Below are 22,055 nucleotides of genomic sequence, written 5' to 3'. Positions count from 1 at the left end.
GGGTGTGGGTTAATACTTAGATTAACTTTTACTACTTGCAGTTTGGTCAAATTCTGTATTTCACATCAAACAATAAGTGTTTTACGTCTCTAAGCTGCGCTCACACCTATAAGTGTCCTCAATGATCTCATGCTGAAAACTGACCAGCTCTTAATACAGCTTTGACATAAATGATACATTGTTACTTAGCTTTCCGTGATCTTATATTTATAATATATTTTTTTTATGAAAATGCTACAGTGCAGGACAAAAATATCCAAAATATGATTTTTTTTTTTACCTATTTAGCATTTTCCCTCTAACTTAGACTGCTTTTGTCTTTTTTTGTTAAGCTTGCAGAATTCACCACATAGGGTCAGCTCAGAGTTCCCCCTGTAGCAGATGGGAGCTGCGCTGAAGATCTTAAGTGCTGGAGTTGCACAATTCTACTGCTATAGCCATCACTTAACATTGCACAAGGAAAGAACACAGGTGCAGGGAGCATAATAGATTTCATATTTGCGGAGGCGACACCGATAGACTAGCAGCAGATAGCTCTGACAAGCAAGATGTAACACAGTATTTCAAGCAGGTAGTAGACAGGCTGGCTGATATCAGGTTCCAAAATTAGAAGGCACTTTGTAGCAGAATGCTTACTATGTTATATTTGATTGTATGAATACAGTAGCTGCACTGTATCAGTCAATAGGATTCTTAGAAGAAATATTGCTCATGGTACTAAACTCTGTAAGTACAGAGGTTCTTGGGCCCCCGTGCAAAACTAAATGGGCACTATAGGATGCAAAAACTTTTTATATGTTGTTAATGAATAAAAAATTTAAGACCTTTTGTAATATTTGTTAAATATAAAAAAAAAGTCTCCTGAAAATCCCACCACTAAGGGTCCCCATACCGACTGGGACACTATTTAGTCATGCAGCAGAATCAGGCCTGTCCATGAGTCATAGACAAGAGAGAACTCATGGACAAGGCTTCATGAGCAGACACACCAATCACCTCCCACCACCACAAGAGAGGGACACGCCCCCTTTCCCTGAGAGGATTTCTAACCCTGTGAGCAAATGAAAAGAGGGATTTTTATAGGGATTTAAAAGTCCTTTGTATGGTCCAGAGCTCTGGATCTTCATTTGTAGCTGCAATCTCTGCACCTCCTTCAGTTACACTTTTGGAAAGAAAAAAAAAGAATTTTCTTTTTATTTGTGCTCTGGAGACAGGCACTAAACATAGTAACATAGAATGTGTTGGCAGATAAGAAAAATTTGGCCCATCTAGTCCATCCAATGTTCTGAATACTACCAATAGTCCTTGGTCTTATCTTTTATGAAGATTATCTTATGAAGGATAGCCTTATGTCTATCCCATGCATCCTATGCATGCAGGAAGGATGTTCCATGCATCCACTACTCTCTCAGTAAAGTAATACAAAAAAATAAAAAAGCACCTTACCAAGACTAGTATATATTATTGTATGGAAAAGGAGAGGAAGGGAAGGCTGGTTTATATATACTAAGTGATATTACAGAACAGGGTCTATGCTGTGTACTGCAAAATATCTCTGTACACTCACCTTCAAGTACGGATAAGCCCCTGAAACATGTGAAAAGAAAAGCAACAGAACAGAGTCTGTCATTTAGCAAAGTGCATGTATACAAGGTATTCTGTGGAGTAGCATAATACAACAACAAAAAAAGAAGACATTTAACTCTACTACAATGGTGTGCACACTGCCGATATCCTGTATGACCTGTATGTCAGGAAATTATTGATGGAATTCCCCTTTCCCCACTCTAGACTCTGAAGTCTGTGACTACGGCTGGCACAAATTCCAAGGCCAGTGCTATAAATACTTTGCTCACCGGCGCACTTGGGATGCGGCTGAGAGAGAATGTCGTGTGCAGGGAGGTCACCTGACCAGCATCCTATCACAGGATGAACAGAACTTTGTGAACCGTAAGTTCTAACTCGGAAGAGGGGGTTGTTGTTGTTGTTTTCTTTCCTGTACAATCTCTTTGTTTACAAATATTTCTCCTTTTATCCCTAAGGTTTGGGTCATGACTACCAGTGGATTGGTCTGAATGATAAAATGTTTGAGCAAGATTTCCGCTGGACTGATGGCAGCACACTGGTAAGTGCCTACATACATATGGTAATATAGTACAGTGGTCTACAAATCTGAGACCTTCACCTTCAATTCAGCTAATCACACTATAATACTTGCCACCGTTATAATAAGACTAACTGTATTCATAGCAGTTTATCAGAACTGACGGTATTTAGGATAAAGCAGATATTAGGATGTGGGTACATGTTGTGGGTGATCTGCAGTGACTGTAGGCAGTACTCTTGTAATTTATCTCTTCTTTTCACAAATTTGTTGTAAAGGAGTTTACCACCTTCTATGGTCCATCTGCAATGTGTATGGGCATCGGACTTCCTTGCAGGGTTGAGAATTTTAAGCACACTGTTAATAATCTCATTGACCTAAAAAGACTGCCTACAATAACAAGTAATTTTTGAAGTGCATTGAAATAATCAATCCCTAAATATTAATGTAAATATACCTGATACATCCCACAAATTTTTATGGGATCCAGCAGGGATCTGTCCATGTTTTGGTCTCAGTAACAGGAAGAAAAATTACTTCAGACGATGTTTCCGCTAGTATTCCACACAACATAGTCAACAGTGGTTTTGTTGTGTATTGTTAGCTCTACAGAGTCACTATTCTGTCAATGTTATTTAATGGAAACCATTAGAGACAAGCAAATGTTGTTCTTGCCCACTATGTTATAGATTCTTTTTAAAATTGAAAGTGCCCTGATTGAATTATGATTTCCCCAGCAAAGTATAAACAGGAGCAGGGACTCATGTCAAAGACAAGAGTACTTGCTCCTATACAGTACACTGAGTGCCATGCAGAGCACCCAGTCCAACAAATATAGTGAGTGGAAGCTTTGAATGCATACTGCATCCCCACTTACCTTCAGGTCACTCATTGTAAAGGAACAGGGATAAGAGGAATCTGAAACAAATCTCCGAAAGTTGAAATTCTAACAAATCCAATTTTCTGTGCCAAATTGATTTCTTTAGCTCTAGGTGTTCACCAATTGTCACAAACAGGAATAGAGATTAGCAGGGTAAGAATTCTTAGGCTAATTCCTAAATGGCTTAGGTGTAATTCCTAAATGGCATTCCGTGGAAATATTCCGCTTGGAAATTCTGCTGCAGGGGATTTCACTGGGATTCTGCTGCACCATGCACAAGGCGGAATTTTCAGAACAGAGACATCTTTTGCAGAAATTCTAATTTCCGTGTCCACAGTGCATTTCTGAGCTGTCCTAGCGCCGGTGGAACATGCAAATTTGTGGAATGCTGGACAGTTTTTTCTGGGCGGACATTCCGAAAATTTTCCACTGTGTGAACATACTCCTACCATTCACTTAGATCAAGTTATCTGACAAAGCTGATCTAAATTCTCATTAAAAAGCCAAAAACTATGACCCTATGTGAACTGCTCAACAGAACCGTAAAAGGGACTCGTAAAAGGGATTAGACTAGTTTTAATGCACAGGTGTGACTGGATTTACAGTATAACATTGGGTCATCTTACTAGACTTAATGACTTTCTAAGTATTAACGTTAGCAGGAAAATCAACAAATAAAGCAGAAAATGTAGCTATTGTCTCCTGCCACTTACACAGTGTTATCCATGAACTTTATGTATTGTGCTCGCCATGTACATTTAGAAGGTGCTCAAGTATCATATATCTCCGCTATTTACCGGGTACAATAATTTTGCCAATAAATAATGGAGCTAGCTGCAAAAACAGACAAAGTTCCAGCTGTAAACCTCATAAGGCGTGCCATAAAAGTCTAATGTGAGATCACTTAATCTGCACTGAGGATTGAGCCTCCATAGCGCCAAGTGCCACTATTCCATAAACATCATATCTTGGAATTTAATGATTCTGACATTATACAGATCGTAGGGTGTGTTGTGCCAGAGAACAGTACCTGGCAGAGGCCGCAAGTTGCACAATTGTAGCTGGTCTTCACAGCTCAGCATTTTGTCCATCTACTACATATCAGGCATGTTGCCACTTTGTCAGACTCACTTAGAAACCAAACTCTAGATAGTTGGAATAGACACAAACTTGAGGTTTGGACATAATTCACTTTAATTACTCGCCTAGCTACAGCTAATGTTACTCAACATCTCCGCACAACACATGCTTGTGTCTAAAACACATACCTGACAGTCCAACAATTACGGGACTATAGAGAAAGCTCTGTTAGTTTTTTATTGCATTTTTTCATATACTTATTATTATTTGAAAATATCTTACAGAGACTTGTCCAAAGGAAATCCCTAGTAGGACTGGTGTATGATGCTGCATCAAAACTGAACCAGTTGGCACACTGGCTTGCCCCTTAAGGTCCCTAATGTGCCAATCAGTGTTTCTTTGGGATTAGGATAGCTGGGATGTGCTTACAAAGGGAAATGGTATATATGGCAACTTTATTATTATTGTGCCATTATGGGCACTTCAAATTTGCATTATTTCCGGTCTTTGAGGTTGCTTGATACTCAGACCACATACTCATTTAAAATGAATAATAAAGTGGAGTAACTTTGCATTTAATAGTTGAAGCAAATATGAGAAATTATTTAATATATCTTATTATAGTAAAATGCTTCCTATTCCAAATATCAGGCTACTTTCCCCTCCTCCCCCCCCCCCTCGACTTCCTATTTGTTCATCACTGAAGGTAGTCATACATTTTTTAAAATGATGAATGTTTTTTCAGCCAACAGTTTTTTCTTCCAACCTCCTCAAAGACATTAACGTTTGGCCTGGCCAAATGTTCACGTTTTTCTCTATGGGTTAGAAGAGGTAAGCTGCAGCCAGACAGCTCTGGCATAGATTTTCGCTCCCAAAACGCACCTTTGAAAATGCAACATGGAGAAAAAAAGGATTTGAATTCTGGGTTCCTTAAAGCATGAATATATTATATAATAACTTATTATTAATGTTAAAGTAGTACTCCGCTGCTCAATGTTCATAACAAACTGTTCCGAACGCTGGCGCCGGGAGCTTGTGACATCATAGCCCTGCCCCCTTATGACATCACGCCCCGCCCCTCAATACATGTCTATGGGAGGGGGCGTGGCACAATGAGGGGGCAGGTCTATGATGTCACGCGCTCCTGGCACCGGCTCCAGCGTTTGGAACAGTTTGTTCCAAATGCTGAGCAACGGAATACCCCTTTAATCAATCTGATACATTATGAGCACTTATTATAGAATTATACCAATCTGTAGAGCAGTATGATAAGCACAATGTATTGTTGTACCAATTGAGGCCGTGTCATACCCCGGCAGAGGTCATACAAAGAGCTATTCATGATACTTGGAAAAACGTTGGTGATAATTGGCACTTTGTAGAGCGGTGAGGTCACCACTATAATGTGAGATTAGCATCCTATCAGGAGGCTGTTTCTTGTCCTACATCACGTTGTCTATAGCTCGGCTTATAGGAAGGAAGTGTGCAGGCTGAAGATTAGCTGAGGACCACAGAATCACCAAGAGACACGCAAATAAATCCAGCAAGTCACAACTAGAGAGTTTTTTTCTTCTTATTCCATTAAACAGATCCCTCATTGAGGCTCCTCTCATCTCTGGTGTATACTCTAGGAGATTTCCTTGCATTAATTTCTTACAACTTCTTGCTTTTAGAGAAGGTTAATTACAGTAAATAGGTGTGATTTTATACAGGAATTAACATGTTATAGGAGAAAACTACCACTACGACTTAATGCTTAGATTGTGCCTACTTTGGTTTAACAATTAATTTCCCATGACACAGCATTCTGTAAGTCTTAGCATTTTTTAGTTCTTTTATCCCGAGTCTAATGTGCCTTTTGTGTTGTATAACTGGGTTTTTCTGTTATGAACACGACCATTGTGAATTGCCATAAAGGGGTATTCCAGTATTTTTTTTTTTCTTCATACTTTGAGTCCATGATGCAAAGTTACAATATTGGGTAATATGTTTCTGTTATCTTTGTGCTTCACCTTGTAACATTTTTACGCACAGGACTATATTCCAGTATTTCTTTTTTCTTTATCCTTAGAGCCCATGATGCAAAGTTACAATACTGTGTAATATTTTTCTTTTACCTCTGTGCTTCATTCATGGGACTTGAATTGAGCAAGCCGAGACCCCCAAACCCAGATTGGATCCAGCTCTCCAAACTTTCAAACATTGTCAGATTTGGCTCACATGAACCTAGCAATGTGGGTCTGAGCTGTGCCCACAGCTGACAGCTGGAAGTACAGTGCAGTCCAGCAAGGAAGGAGATAATTAGTGCTGATGAGCAGCACTAGTTAACTTCTTTGGGGAGTGGGGTGGGGCGTGTATACATTATACAGCCATCTATATGGCTGTTATGTATACAGAGAAGAGTTTTTAAATAGAAGTAATTTACAAATCTGTATAACTTTCTGGCACAAGTTGATTTTTAAAAAATACTCATTTTTTTTTTTACTCCAGAGTACTGTACTCCTTTAATTTTATTCAGTAAGACACAATTACAGGTCCAGAATAGATGTTTTAGCATAATTCTGTTGTTTCATACCTCAAAGTACACCATAAAACTAAAAGACCACACCCACACAGTGGCAACTATATTAAATTTTCTTTTCACATATTTAGTGAATTCCACTTAAATTATTTTAAACTTTATAATGATTGCAAACCTGTACCTCAGGAAAATCCCATATGATTTACCATAGTCCTCAAAATGTGAAATGTATCATATATGTTCTCAAATTATTGTTAAAGACATCAATGGCATAAAGCATCAATATACAGTCAGTGAGGAGGACTGACTGTTGGGATCTCTGTATTGCCAATCACTAGCACATGGTACCTTATCATATGTTATAGTATATATAATACTTGTGTACAAAATATTAAGGAAGTAGACTGAATCCAGCGCAGTCTCAGAACAATGCGTGTTGGTTTATTCAGCAATTTGCCAACATAGAGAACAGATGGCGCGTTTCGGCTGTGGTAAGTTACCTTAGCCGAAATGCGTCACCTGTTCTCTATGTTGGCTAATTGCTGAATAAACCAACAGACATTGCTTCTTTAACATACTATTTTTTTTCTCTTTATTTCATACAGCATGCTATTTTGCTTCTCTTTATTTCATACAGCATACTATTTTGTTTCTCTTTATTTCATGCAGCATACTATTTTGTTTCTCTTTATTTCATACAGCATACTATTTTGTTTCTCTTTATTTCATACAGCATACTATTTTGTTTCTCTTTATTTCATACAGCATGCTATTTACTTTTTCTTTATTTCATACAGCATACTATTTACTTTTTCTTTATTTCATACAGCATACTATTTTGCTTCTTTTTATTTCATACAGCATACTATTTGGTTTTCCTTTAAGTCCCATAATTTTAAATGAAAACCCTTCATAGCAATGGGCTGCGTACACCTTTAACGGGGACTGTAAAGTAAAACAAATGGCTGATGCAGTAATATTTCACTCTGCTATTCTTAGTGCCTATATTTCCTAAAGTAAACAACATAAAAAATAACCTAAAATTCCTAAATACATGTCTAGTAATAAATATAAAGGGCGAGCTGTGAGAATATACTTCTGTACTCTCCAAGCTTAACAGTCATTGTGACATAGCACCACCTTGTGTTAGCTTGCTGTATTGTGCTGGGAATAAAAGTTTTGTATTGTTCCTGGTTACAGCAGTCTAGACCAGTGTTTTCCAACCAGTGTGTCTTCAGCTGTTGCAAAACTACAACTCCCAGCATGCACGGACTGGCTGTCTGGGCATGCTGGGAGTTGTAGTTTTGCTACAGCTGGAGGCACACTGGTTGGGAAACAGTGGTCTAGACAGATAGTTGTCCAAGTTAGTCATTAAAAGGAGACAGATAGTATTTGAAATGTATCACTGTATCAAATATATCAATGTCTAAATGCTTTTTCTGTTTCTCCTTTTTCTCTTCTCCTCTATTCTCTTTCTTTTCCCATCTTTCTCTCACTCACTTGACACTACTCTCTCTTTCTCTACTCTTTTCTCTTTTTCTTTCTCTCACTATCTTTTCTCTCTTTTCTTTCTCTTCTTGTTTCTGTCGTATCTTTCCTTCCCAGTCCTCTCTCACTCATTTGCTTTCCCTTCTCCTTTATCCCTTTCTCTTTCTTCCCCTGTTCTCTTCTCTCCTCTCATCTTTCTCTTCTCACTTAATTCTCTACTCTTCCAATTCTTTCTCTCCTTTCATGTTTCTCTTATCTCTTAAAGGGGTACTCCAGTGGAAATTTTTTTTTTAAATCAACTGGTGCCAAAAAGTTAAACAGATTTGTAAATGACTTTAAAACATCGTAATCCTTCCAGTACTTGTAAGCTGCTGTATACTACAGAGGAAATTGTTTTCTTTTTTAATTTCTTTTCTGTCTGACCACAGTGCTCTCTGCTGACCCCTCTGTCCATGTCAGGAACTGTCCAGAACAGCATATGTATGCTATGGAGATTTTCTCCTGCTCTGGACAGTTCCTGACATGGACAGAGGTGTCAGCAGAGAGCACTGTGAACAGATAGAAAAAAATCCAAAAAGAAAAGAACTTCCTCTGTAGTATACAGCAGCTGATAAGTACTGGAAGGAATAAGATTTTTTTTAGTAATTTAGAAATCTGTTTAAGGGGGTACTCCGCCAAAACATAGGGGATAAGATGTCAGATCGCCACGGTCCCGCTGCTGGGGACCCCCCGGGATCGCCGCTGCGGCACCCTGCTCTCATTACTGCACAGAGCGAGTTCGCTCTGTGTGTAAAGACGGGCAATACAGGGGCAGGAGCATCATTACGTCACTGCTCCGCCCCTCGTGACGTCATGTCCCGCCCCCTCAATACGAGTCTATGGGACACGCCACGCCCCTGCCATAGACTTGCATTAAGGGGGCTGACCGTTATGTCACGAGGGGTGGAGCCATGACGTCACGCTGCTCCGTCCCCTGTATCGCCCATCATTACGCACAGAGCGAACTCGCTCTGTGCAGTAATGATAGCGGGGTGTCGCATCGGCGATCCCGGTGGTCCCCAGCAGCGGGACCCCAGCGATCTGACATCTTATCCCCTATCCTTTGGATAGGGGATAAGATGTCTAAGGGCGGAGTACCCCTTTAACTTTCTGGCACCAGTTGACTTAAAAAAAAAATTCCACCGGAGAACCCCTTTAATTATTTTTCTATTCTTCCTCCTGTCCCTCTTCTTTCTTTCTACTCACTTCTTTCTCCTCTCTCTCAATCATTTCTCTATTTATCTTCCTCTCTTTTTTCTTTGCATTCTCCCCCTTTTCCCGTAACACGACATAACATATACATAAGATGGACAATCATTATTAGATCAGTCAATCAGCTATTTAAAGGAGCCATGACACTGTGTCCATTATTTACACTGCTCCATAATATACAGCTTCACACTTTTACTAGTGGCCTTGCATTTCAGCTCAGCCCCATTCACTACGTTTTATAGAACTTTAGGAAACAGTAATACCAGGCACCGCCACTACAAAAATACAGAGCTGTTAAACAAAGAAAGGAATTCAGAGTTAGTCCCTTTAAGCAGCTAATAGAGGGGGATGGAATGGGGTCGGGGAGGGGTGCAGAGAGCTGGGTCCCCCACTGATTAATATCAATTGCTTATCCTAAAGAAAGGCCAGAAAAAACACATATCCCTTTCATCCGTGATTCTTTTAACTCAAAGTGATTGTTTAAAGTGGGCAAGTCTGTAATATATTTCGCATAGCTTCGGTGTCGTCTTGGTGCCAGTGTCTTGTAGCATATTTCTTTCTAGGAGTAACACAGACGTTTATAGACTATTTTCTTCTGCTGAGTCCAGCAGTTACCTTATATGGCATCCGAAATAGTCCGACGTACTATTTATATAACCCCATAAAAGATCACAATGCCAATGAGACATCTGTGTACACAAAAGAAAATCTTCATAAACTGTGTCTCTTTACACATTTTATTTATGACCAGCCCGGAACCCAAGCTGCCATCTACCTGAAGACTAGCGAGAATAACCCTCATGACATGTATATCCCCATAATACATCCCCATTAATAGTGTTTCTGTGTTTAGGGCAGTGTTCTCTAACCAGTTTGCTTACGGTTGTCCGAGCTGGGAGATGTAGTTTTGCAATATCTGTATGCACCCTGATTGGGAAACCCTGGTTTAGGGTAATGTATCCGTTTGAAGCCTCTATCTGTAGGTCTATAAGATTTGATGGGAAGAATAGTGCAGCGCTATTCTTCTTATAACACCACATAACTGGATAGACCCCGATATAAGTAAATTTAGTCCGTCTGTCAGAAACCATGATAGTTGTATGAACAAAACCTAATTTCTTGCCACCAAATTTTTCACTACACTTGCTTTCTATTTGATGTCCATGAAAAACTATAAGGCAAAATACTATGACTTATTGGCCGACATTTATCATTGGCTTTAGACAGTTTTTTGTGTCTAGAAAAGGCGCCAAAAAGGCGCAAGCAAGCTTTATTTGCGCCTTTTTGTGCCTTTTGGTTTACACATTTCTGCTGATTTTGAGTTGTAATCCACTGATTTTGGCAATAAACATGATATGGAAGGGTTTTTATCAACTGCGTCTTTTTATGAAAAGGCGCAAAAAAGGCGCAAAGCCACTGAAAAGTCTCTAAAACTACACCAGCCCAGACTAAGGCTAAGTTTCCACTTGTTTTTTTTTTCTGGCAGTTTTTGGAATACTGCCACTGCAGTTTTTGAGCCAAAGCCAGAAATGTATTCAAAAGGAATAGGACATATAAAGGAAGGACCTACACTTCTCCTCTCTTATGGATCCACTTCTGACTTTGGCTCAAAAACTGCAGTGGCAGATATCCAAAAACTGCCTGAAAAAAAAAAAAACAAGTGGAAACTTAGCCTTAGCTTAGCTTTTTAGTGTATGTGAACAGATACATTTCAGAAAATATTTACCTGCACAAAATGTATCAAATTCTCTGTGACCATTTAATAAATGTGGTGCTCCTACACATTATCAGTACACACAAAAAAAGGTGCAAAAAATGCTTCACTTACACTACAATGATAAATGCCGGCCACTAACTTTTCTTGCTTCATTATTTGGGTGTACCAATTGCTAAAATAGTCATAAAGGCCAGCATTTATCATTGTAGGTCTAAGTGAAGCATTTTATACACCTTTTTTTTGTGTTCTGGTAATGTGTAGGAGCACCAAGGCCGACATTTGTAATTATCTTTAGACTGTTTTAGACTGTTGTCTACAAAAGGTGCAAAAAAGGCGCAAGCAGGGTTTATTTGCCCCTTTTTTGCGCCTTTTGGTTTACACATTTCTGCTGATTTTGAGTTGCAATCCAATGATTTTGGCAATACACATGATATGGAAGGGTTTTATGAACTGCGCCTTTCTGTGAAAAGGCGCAAAAAAGTTGCAAAGCCACTGAAAAGTCTCTAAAACTACACCAGCCCAGACTTAGCTTTGCTTTTTTGTGTATGTGAAGAGTGAAATTTCAGAAAATGTTACCTGCACAAAATTTATCAAATGCCCTGTGACCATTTAATAAATGTGGGGCTCCTACACATTACAGCACACAAAAAAAAAGGTGTAGAAAAATGTTTCACGTACACCTACAATGATAAATGCCGTCCCAAATGTATTAAATAGTCACAGAGCATTTGATAAATTTTGTGCAGGTCACATTTCCGAAATTTCTCTCTTCCCATACACAAAAAAGCTAAGCTAAGTCTGGGCTGGTGCAGTTTTAGAGACTTTTCAGTGGCTTTGTACCTTTTCACAAAAAGGCGCAATTCATAAAATCCTTCCATATCATGTGTATTGTCAAAATCAGTAGATTGCAACTCAAAAAGGCACAAAAAAGGCACAAATAAACCCTGCTTGTGCCTTTTTTGCGCCTTTTCTAGACACAAAAAAACAGTGTAAAGACAAGGATAAATGTCGGCCAAAGAGTCTGACTGTTGTTCACCATTTACTATATCCAGGCATATAACAATCCACTACTCAGGTGTATTATGTCATCTTCTCCACAAGGTGGCACTGTTCTTCTGAGAAAAACTGTGATCTGTCTGTTAAGAAGATAAAAAGCTGGCAGTATGAAGAATCTACCTTCTGGTTATGAATCTAAAATGTATCTATATGCACTGTAATCCAATGTGCACAATATATATATATATATATATATATATATATATTTATTTATTTATAATTTTAAGAAACACCCTTTACTACCAGTATTATTCTCTTTACTAGTAGAAACATTGCAGTGCTATGAAGAATCTAAAATGTTTTTTGCTTAACATTGATCTAAAAGCAGGAAAAAAGGGTGTAAATAAGGATATGGCTAGATAGGGCTAGTCATCAGGATTCCAGATAAACATTTGTTTTATCTCCATAGTCCTTTCCAGTGCTCAGACATAAGCCTTTTTGTTATTATGTTAATTAGGCTTAAGTGCTTAGGGAGTGTTTACCTGTTTGGCAAGAGCCCAGGTAAGTCCAGCAGCCATGTGCTTATATTCACACATGGTTTTTTGAGGGCAGATCAGTTTTAACCTGCAGAGCTACTTTGGTCATGTAACTCATGATAACTTTTGTTAAAGGAGTTGTCCAAGAATAGAAAACCAGAGCTAATTTCTTCCAAAAACAGCACCATCCCTGTCCTTAGGGTGTGTGTTACAACTTGTCTTCATTCACTTCAAAAGAACTGAGCTGAAATACCACACACAACCTTTTTAATATAAAAATCTGTAAAATTTTCTTTGACATGTAAAATCCACTTTGCTGGACCATTGTATTCATAGTTAAAGGAGTTATCCACCATAAGGTGATTTTAGTATTTACCTGCCAGAAAGTAATGGACATGCTTAGGAAGGATCTGCGCTTGTCTTGGAGTTAAATGGCTATGTTCTAAGTCCATTATAACATTACTGCTATCATTTTGTGAAATGGCTATTTCCTGCTGGAGTTCCTTTCCTCCAACTACAAGTCCCAAGATCTCTTGTTTGTAAGTGTGAGGTCACTTTTCTCCCACCCAAACATCAGCCACCCCACCCATTGAAGCACCCCTGAGCTCTCTTCCATGATGTGCTGTAAACAATACACCAGTGTTTTCTAACCAGGGTGTCTCCAGCTGTTGCAAAACTACAATTCTCTGCAGAATGATCTCCCTCCCACCTAGCGGTCACTCCACCCATTGAAGCAGACAGTCTCCTTTCATCACCTGACTAGTGATGTAATGTCTTGGGCCGCACTGCAACCTTGGAAAACCAACACTCATTTTGTATGCTGATAATAATAAACATTGGGGCAAAGATCACGTAAGAATTGTGAGACCATCATCACACACAGGTACAGACACTATAATATGAACCACACTAACTTTACAGCCCCTGTAGAACACTGAAAAAACAAAAATCCCGGGAATACCCCTTTAACTCTTTTACCACAAAATTCCATCCTCACATATCCTCACATTTGCTTTCCTTTGAACCTTCCCTTCTAAGTTTATACACAGTAACCAACAATATTGTAAAGTAATTTCAAGGGCAAACATGATCAAATGAAGCAGTTCCTGGAGCCGGCCCAGAATCCCGATCAATGCTTTCAGCTGCCTGACATCTAATCTCTAACAATAAATGCAAAGCGTGCCATTTATTTTCCAACATGCTGGAAATAAAAGAATAGCGCCACGTGCCTCAATATTACATTTTCCTGCTATTTGATGAAAAAATTAATAAATAAAAAATAACAGATTGACTGCATTGACATTTTAAGAACTTGAGCAACTTTATGCCTAAAACCAAAAATGCTGAGTCAAGGAGAATTTATTAGAATTAAAAAAAAAACTGCTGTTTTGGGAAAATATTTATGGCTGAATTCATAAAACTGTCATAGTCAATAATGAGAGAAAAATTTAAGTTAACGACCATGGACGTGTATACTCCTCCATGTGCTGTTAACGGGGTATGGTACGGGCTCCCAACTCGAGCCTGCGTCTTTCCGGCCGGCCCCCAACTGATTCCAGTAGCTGGGGGCCAGCGTTAATAGCCGATATGCGGCGATCGCCATGGCCGGCTATTAACCCCTTAGATTGCCGCTCTCAAAGCCAGAGGGCTTACCTCTCCTTCCATTACGGCTCCTGCGATGAGAATGATGAAAGCTGGCAGGATCAGGCTTTATCAATCAAGTGGAACCACATTGATTTGTATGAGGAATCAAATGATTCTTCCTAAAAGTCCCCTAAGGGGACTAAAAGTGTAAAAAAAAAGTTTAAAAAAAGTTTAAAAACACACACCTTAACCCCTTACTTATAAAAAGTTTAAATCACCCCCCTTTTCCCAAATTCCATATAAAAAAAATATATAAACATAATAAAAATAAACATATGTGGTGGAAATGTCTGAATTATAAATATATATAATTAATTAAACCGTAGGGTCAATGGCATATGCGCAAAAAAAATTCCAAAGTCCAAAACCAAAATAGCGAATTTTTGGCCACTTTTTAGACCATAAAAAAATGAATAAAAAGAGATCAAAAAGTCGAATCAAAACAAAAATGGTAATGATAAAAACTTCACGGTGCAAAATATGAGCCCTCATACAGCCCCATACGCAAAAAATAAAAAAAGTTATAGGGGTCAGAAGAGGACAATTTTAAATGTATTCATTTTCGTGCATGAAGTTATGATTTTTTCCAGAAGTAGGACAAAATCAAACCTATATAAGTAGGGTATCATTTTAATCGCATGGACCTACAGAATAAAGGTAAAGTGTAATTTTTACCGAAAAATTTACTGCATAGAAATGGAAGCCCCCAAAATTAACAAAATTGATTTTTTTCTTCAATTTTGCCGTACAATTATTTTTTTTCCCCTTTCGCCGTAGATTTTTGGGTAAAATGACTGATGTCATTACAAAGTAGAATTGGTGGTGCAAAATAAAAAGCCGCCATATGGTTCTTTTCGGTGGAAAAGTGAAAGGGTTATGATTTTTAAAAGGTAGGGAGGAAAAAGCAAAAGTGCAAAAGCAGAAAAACGTTTGGTCCTTAAACGTTAAAGGAAAACATTGAACAAGGCTACAAATAGTGACGGAAGCTGAAATGTCTGGTGTAAACCAATTTACAACAAGAGAAAACCAAGACTAGTGGATGGAGGGGGCCAATATCTGGTTAGGGTATGGATGGTGGCTTCTTATTGCCAGTAACACATAGCTATCTTAAAACATTGTATTGACTATAAGTCCCACTACATTCAGTTTACACATCAGTTCTCCAACTATGGTGTGTTAACAATAAGAGGAAAAATCATGGCGAAAAAAAAAACCTAAATGCAACTGTTCTTTTTAATTCTCCTGGGTCAATAAACACATTACATCCCAGCATAGAAATTCTGGATCACTAAACACAATTTACATCCCACCATGGGGATTATGGTTCATTGAACACATCTTACATCCCTCCATGGGAATTCTGGGTCACTGAACACACATTTCATCCCACCATGGAGATTCTGGGTCATTGAACACACCTTACATCCCACCATGGGGATTATAGGTCAATGAACATATCTTACATCCCACCATGGGGATTCTGGGTCACTAAACACACCTTACATCCCACCATATGGATTGTGGGTCATTGAACACACCTTAAATCCCACCATGGGGATTCTGGGTCACTGAATACACCTTCCATCCTTCCATGGGGATTATGGGTCAATGAACACACCTTACATCCCTCCATGGGGATTATGGGTCAATGAACACACCGTACATCCCTCCATGGGGATTCTGGGTCATTGAACTCACTTTAACTCTCACCATGGGAATTATGGGTCATTAAACACACATTCCATCATGGGAGAACCTATGGAAGTTGTTGAACCACTTACCAACAGAGAAGTTTAAATTAACCATTTTACTTTCCATGGTTTTCTTTTGGTGGAAAGGGAACTCTGGGCAGTTCCATGCCTCTCATTAAGGAAAGTCACCTGATGTTACTTTTAACAGGCCATATTATTTGTACGGGTTGCCCTTATAGTCTATAAAGTAGATTTATAAGCTATTTTGTGTCTTTGTATTCTCAGATCTTAAGAACATACCTTAAGTTACATTAGTGTATTACTAGGATCTAATACAATAATTTAGACCAATCTACATTATTAATACTAGATGCTGACATTTGAGGTTCTGGGTTCAGAGTCTCTCCCAGAATCAAAAATTCCAGATAATCTAGCATACATTAATGTGTTTTTTTCTGGTTAAATGCTGGACACTAATAAGGAAGCCTAATGTACCCCATTATAGATAATCAGGTCTACCAGGTGCCATTGGTTTACCACAAAGGAGTATAGATAGTTCTATTAATAAAAAAAAAGGGCTGATGTTTATGCTGTCATATTCTTTATGAATTTTATTTTCTAGCTGTATTTATTATCCTTTACTTTTCTAAATGCTGGCATTATGACCTTGAACGTGTTTGGAATGAAATGTTTATATTTGCTACAGTATAAATGTTCATCTATTTTTAATGTACCACAACATGTTTGCGGCAGACATGCAAATGACTCTAAAATAACCCTCTGAGGTTCCAGTATGAGTCACAAAACCAACATTAATGTAATCATCAAGCCTTGAAGTTTATATTAACAGAAATGATACATAAATAATATACAGTACCTGTGTTATTATCTCTTTGAAATCGTGGCAAAGTATTGTGGCAACGGGCAGGGGGCCAAGCTGCTCTGAGAAGATTAAATGAAAAAAAAAAAATTTGGAATTGAAAGTGAACTTGTTCTTGTAAAGATTTTTGGCATTAGCTTTGAGAAAAACTCAAGTAGTTAAGCCAAGATAAAGGTGTTTGATGATGTAATCAGGCGTGAGGTCATAAAATGTCACTCAGGGAGATGTTGAGAAAACACACAAACTTTGGCACTGGTTAATTTTTAACCTTATAAGTAAAGAAGGGAAGAGAAAAATAAATAATCTGTATTTTGGTTTGGAACCTTCACAGTGCCAACCCCTAGCATGGCATATTTTGTAAGTAAAAAAAAGAAAAGTGTTACATGTGGATTGTTAACCCCGAATACAAAAAGAATGATGAAGTTCAATATTATAAGAAATGTTACTTTCTACCTTTTAGCAATATGAAAACTGGAGGCCAAACCAACCGGACAGCTTCTTTTCGGCGGGTGAAGATTGTGTCGTGATCATTTGGCATGAGAACGGACAGTGGAATGACGTGCCCTGCAACTACCATCTCACATACACCTGCAAGAAGGGGACAGGTATTTTACCTTACATTTATACAAATTGCACAAGATTAGTTGTTTTCTGGGGCTTTAGTATTAGTATTTAGTTGGCTATGTATGACATTATGCCACATCACTTCTTTTCTTCTCATGGAGGGGGGGGGGGGGGGTCTAGGATATGCCAGAAATAGTTACAGTGGGAATGCCCCTTTAAGTGAATCGAATACCTTAAAAATGTAAGGGATATGATGAATATGTCAATGGCAGAAAGGAGTACAAAGCCTCAAATTCTTCTACTGTAGGGTATTTACAATAATAATAATGGTAATAAAAATAACAGTGCATTTGCCAATTTACAAAAACTTTCTAGCTTCATGACAGTGTAAACTTAGACAAGAGAGTATAAAAACATGTCAGATTTCTCAAAGAGTCTAAAAAGTCTCTAAAAACCCATAATACAGGTGAGACAAGGTTTCTTGGCACATTTGCAATAGTAAATCCTTGTTAGGCAAGAGAAAAACAAAGGAGGGGGACTGTCATGCTGTTTTTCATTAAAAAAAAAAGTGGTACACATCAATTTCAAGAAATTTTGAAATGACTTGTGCCTAATTTTGATCATGTTTATGTCATATACACCATGGCCTTGGTAAAAGGGCACAGGACTTAAAATTAGAGTAAACAATGTAAGATACTCCAGATTTTCAAAAGAGTCACTATTAGAAATCTGGTGCAATATTGGAGCGCCTGTCTAAGTTTACACTCAGAATTAGACAGTTTTTAAAAATCTCCCCCAAAGTTCTTGTGCTGTTCATACTGCACCCACACTGTTACCAAATAAAATAAAGAATACTACCCAAAATATCCACAGTCGGTCACCAGGTCCAGGCTGCTACCTTCCTGGCAGCAAGGCTTGGAGGTGCTGGGAATACATTCTACCAGCAGATTGGTCCACAAAAAGGCTTGATGAAAAGTTATTTCTTAGGGCAGAAGTCTTTAACCTGTCGCCATTCAGGCAAAACTGGAATCCTCAGCATGTAGAAGATAGCGAGCCATGGCTTGATGACCATTGTCTTAAGAAGTTTTAGGAATAATCACCAGGGGTACCAATTTTTCCAACTAACTTGTAGAAATCTACACACTTTTTTAGTAATGCTTAATATGTGTGATATAGATATTCACATAAAACATTTGAAGGGATATCAGTGAAATAATAAGCTGCTTTGGCAGATATCTTATTAATTTCTCTTTTTTTTCCTGTGGTTTCAAGTCATAATGTTAACTTATGAACTTGTCTGCGGCGCTGAGAGATAATTGGTTCGCTTAGACGTCTAATGTTATTTTAGCAAACAATTAAGTTGCAGCTGGCTGGCAGGAGCAGCGTGGAATTGGGAAGGCGGGTGGCAAGTTCACGCTACGATTTTTCTGGACTCTTGATGCATGTCACATTTACCTAAAGGCAGCAAAATGATTTGAACAATTTTGATGCAAAAAATGCACAGTAACTCACACCTGGCTATTTATTTTATTAGTTGCCTGTGGACAACCTCCTCTTGTTGAAAATGCAAAGACGTTTGGAAAGTCTAAACCAAGATATGAAATAAATTCCATGATCCGATACCACTGCAAAGATGGGTTTGTTCAGCGACATATGCCAACTATACGTTGCAGAGGGGATGGAATGTGGGATCTGCCTAAAGTTACATGTATGAAACGTAAGTATTGACGTTTAAAAAATAACTATTTTTAGTTCTCTTTAGTGTTATAATCTGTATTGTAGAAAAATATTCTTGCTATTCCAGTATAAATAGAGGTAAAGTAAATGTTTACAATTTGCAGACCATTATTTTTCCCCATTTAAAAGGGTACTGCAGTGATAGAAACGTATCCCCTATCCACAGAATTGGTGGATACGTGTTTGATTGCGAGAAGTCCTCCCTCTGGGACCTCCTGCAATCTCTAGAACCAGGCCAGGCTTTCTCTGCTGAACACTCTGGCCCCCACCTTTACAGACGTACTCATCTCTATGAGTAATAGGTCGCTCAGCCAATCACTGGCTGCAGCAGTGTTCCACCTCAGTTGGTAAGTGGCTGAGTGGGCCATCACTGTCGAGGCAAATATGGTGGTGGCTGAGGCATTCAGCGAAGAGAGTCCTCATTCTGGAGACACTTTGCATTTTCACCCATCAAAAAGGGTTAGCTAAGGATTGTCTATGTTTAAGCGACGTTTATGTATACAAAGCCTACTAGACATTTTCTGGCACGTAGAAGTCACTTGTTATAAGCCAATATAGAGTTGGCATGTGCAAGATTTAAAACAAGTCATAAAGAGAAATCATAAATCCATGCACAAATTTAGACTGTCTGTTAAACAATAGTTAGTGCAAAGATAGACAGTTTTAGTAAATCCCCCAATGTGTTTTCAGGCTCAACCACGCAACATTACAGAGATGTGTTTAAGAATTGGAGACTGATCAAAGCTTAAGAGGTCATACTTGGTTGCATCCTTGCATAATATGCATTCTATAAAATCATAAATGCTGATGCAAAATGCAAAAAAAAGGCTTACATGGGATCAGCTAACTTATTGTCCATGATAGACATCATCTACATATCCGTAGAGGCATATCTGTAGAGGCATCATATATAATTCACCTAGGTGTAGGGTCAACGAAAGTGATCATCTCTTCTGACATATAAAACAGCAGTCTCCCATCTATGAGGTCTATATGATCTAACAACACATATAAACAAGAGTTCTTGTCATAAGACAATCCTTTGAAGTTGTGTTAATCTAAATGTATAAGATGTAAATGTTTTTTTTTAGGTTAGTATAACAGAGATAACACAAATCTCTTTTATATTCTTAGCTTCCATGTACCAAAGGACTTACTCCAAGAAATATTACTACAAATTTAGCCCACCCCAGATGTGGAACCCAGTGAACACTCCTAAACATCTTCACCGTTGGAGCAGGACTTGGCAGGATTCCCCACGTTGAATGCAGCAGACTTCTCTAGAATGGACATCCTATCTGCCAAAGTCCTAACTTACAGTGCCTTTCTTTTGAAATTTCAAGAAGCATTCTAGCTGATCCAATCTTGGATGTTTTGGACAATGGCATCACTCAACAACAGAAGAAAACAAGAACATTTTTTTTAATCAAGTGTTAAAACTTATAGGGAACTAAACCAGATGTAAGCGTAAAACCAGCCTACTAGAAAGTGTACTTCTAGTATGAAATGTAGTTTTGTGTCACCAAGGCAAGTAAACATATTGTATTAATGCAAGCTTCTGCTAATATTTAAGCAGCTTGACCCTAGCTCCAATGACCTTTGTAAATAAGATGATTTAAATATGTTTTCTAATCATGTACATAAAATTGAAGTAGTTATACTAAAGTCAGGCGTATTTAATAACTGCAATACAGCTTAACTGTTAGATCACTAACTGAAGCCAATACTAGTTCATCAAGGCTGGAAAAAAAACTAAAACCTTGGCATGAAAAAAGAAAAAACTAAGTGCCACACGAGGAATTTTTTTTATAGGTGCATTATTATGACACTTGTGCCATATGACTTTTTGTGTTGTGGAAGAAAAAGAGAAAAATATATGTGGGGAACACCATTTCCACACCACTGATATTATTATTATTATTATTTTTTTTTTACTTTTTTTCCATCCATGACCACTCTGCAAAAATTGATTTTTTGGATGAATAATTTAGGTCTTTATTTTTTATTTTTATTTTAGAAATGATAATCCATAAAAAGAGCTATTTGTAAGGGTCATTGGTGCAGACTCAGACCTGACGTATACACAAACTATTTGCATCAGACTATAGGTTAAGATTGCATCATTTTATTGGATGCAAGTTTTTTTTTAAATGATGTCTAGACTGCTGCACAAATAGATGCAACACAGGTAACACGAGCTATTTCAGGTCTGAATTTGCACCATATAACTCGCACCTAGACGGAGACTCCTGTTGTTATCACCAAAAAAAGGGGAATTGTTTCAACGTCTTCAAAAATACTAACTGGCATAAATTTAAGGTGCGTTCTACAAGTTTTGTATAAAAAAAAAAAAAAAGAATGAAAACTAAAAATAAAAAAGTAAATAATTTTGTACATATAATCATTTTCTAGGTCTTTTTAAATAAAATTATGAATGTTTATTGATGAATGCGGCAGCTGTGAATAAATGTAGGAAGCCATACTGACTTAGCTTATAGGGTGCTTCCGTGCCATGCATGCCGACTATGAATTCTAAGCATCAGTATGTCATCTCTTGTTTTTATAAGCAAGTTGAATATATTTTAAGTTACTGTAAGTTTACAAATAAAGAAGTCAGGATACCTGCTCACTTGAAATACATATAGGCTATTCCTATAACTAATGGGCAGTCCTGAATGGACACATCACCTTTAGGTATGATCACTCACAACTGTGGTAAAATTACCTAAAAATGTAAAAATAAATAAATAAATAAAAATCTTTATATACATTTATATTGAACGTACATTAAATTATCTACATTTAAAGATCCCTTATTAGTTATTTATCGTTGTATGAAAGTGTACATTTGCCTATACAAAGGTTTAAGAAGCCATTTTGTGGGCTGCACCAATATTTAATACAGCATGAAAATACTCTGGGTACCAATGACATGACACAATAACTCTGGACTCTATACATTCCTA

General features: G+C 37.9%; 1 protein-coding gene and 1 long non-coding RNA gene across 6 annotated transcripts in view; one reads left to right on the top strand and one right to left on the bottom strand.

Annotated features, from left to right (window-relative positions):
* LOC130290818 (uncharacterized) overlaps positions 1 to 17,370 on the bottom strand; it is a 39,946-nt gene extending 22,576 nt beyond the window's left edge. The window contains exon 1 of the long non-coding RNA XR_008847709.1: positions 17,242 to 17,370. This is a non-coding gene — a long non-coding RNA (uncharacterized LOC130290818). The remainder of the gene's footprint in view (positions 1 to 17,241) is intronic.
* The window catches only part of VCAN (versican), a 188,050-nt gene extending 166,560 nt beyond the window's left edge, over positions 1 to 21,490 (top strand). For all 5 annotated transcript variants that reach the window (XM_056538850.1, XM_056538885.1, XM_056538857.1 and 2 more), the window contains 5 exons: positions 1,792 to 1,950; positions 2,043 to 2,125; positions 17,249 to 17,393; positions 18,887 to 19,069; positions 20,224 to 21,490. In XM_056538850.1, coding sequence (XP_056394825.1) covers positions 1,792 to 1,950; positions 2,043 to 2,125; positions 17,249 to 17,393; positions 18,887 to 19,069; positions 20,224 to 20,354 — 701 coding nt within the window. In that variant the 3' untranslated portion in view covers positions 20,355 to 21,490. The remainder of the gene's footprint in view (positions 1 to 1,791; positions 1,951 to 2,042; positions 2,126 to 17,248; positions 17,394 to 18,886; positions 19,070 to 20,223) is intronic.
* Positions 21,491 to 22,055: the final 565 nt, after the last annotated feature.

Source organism: Hyla sarda, chromosome 1 (genome assembly GCF_029499605.1).
Source record: "Hyla sarda isolate aHylSar1 chromosome 1, aHylSar1.hap1, whole genome shotgun sequence".
NCBI lineage: Eukaryota > Metazoa > Chordata > Amphibia > Anura > Hylidae > Hyla > Hyla sarda.
Note: the sequence above shows the minus strand (reverse complement) of the source record. Positions and strands in the feature narration are given on the sequence as shown.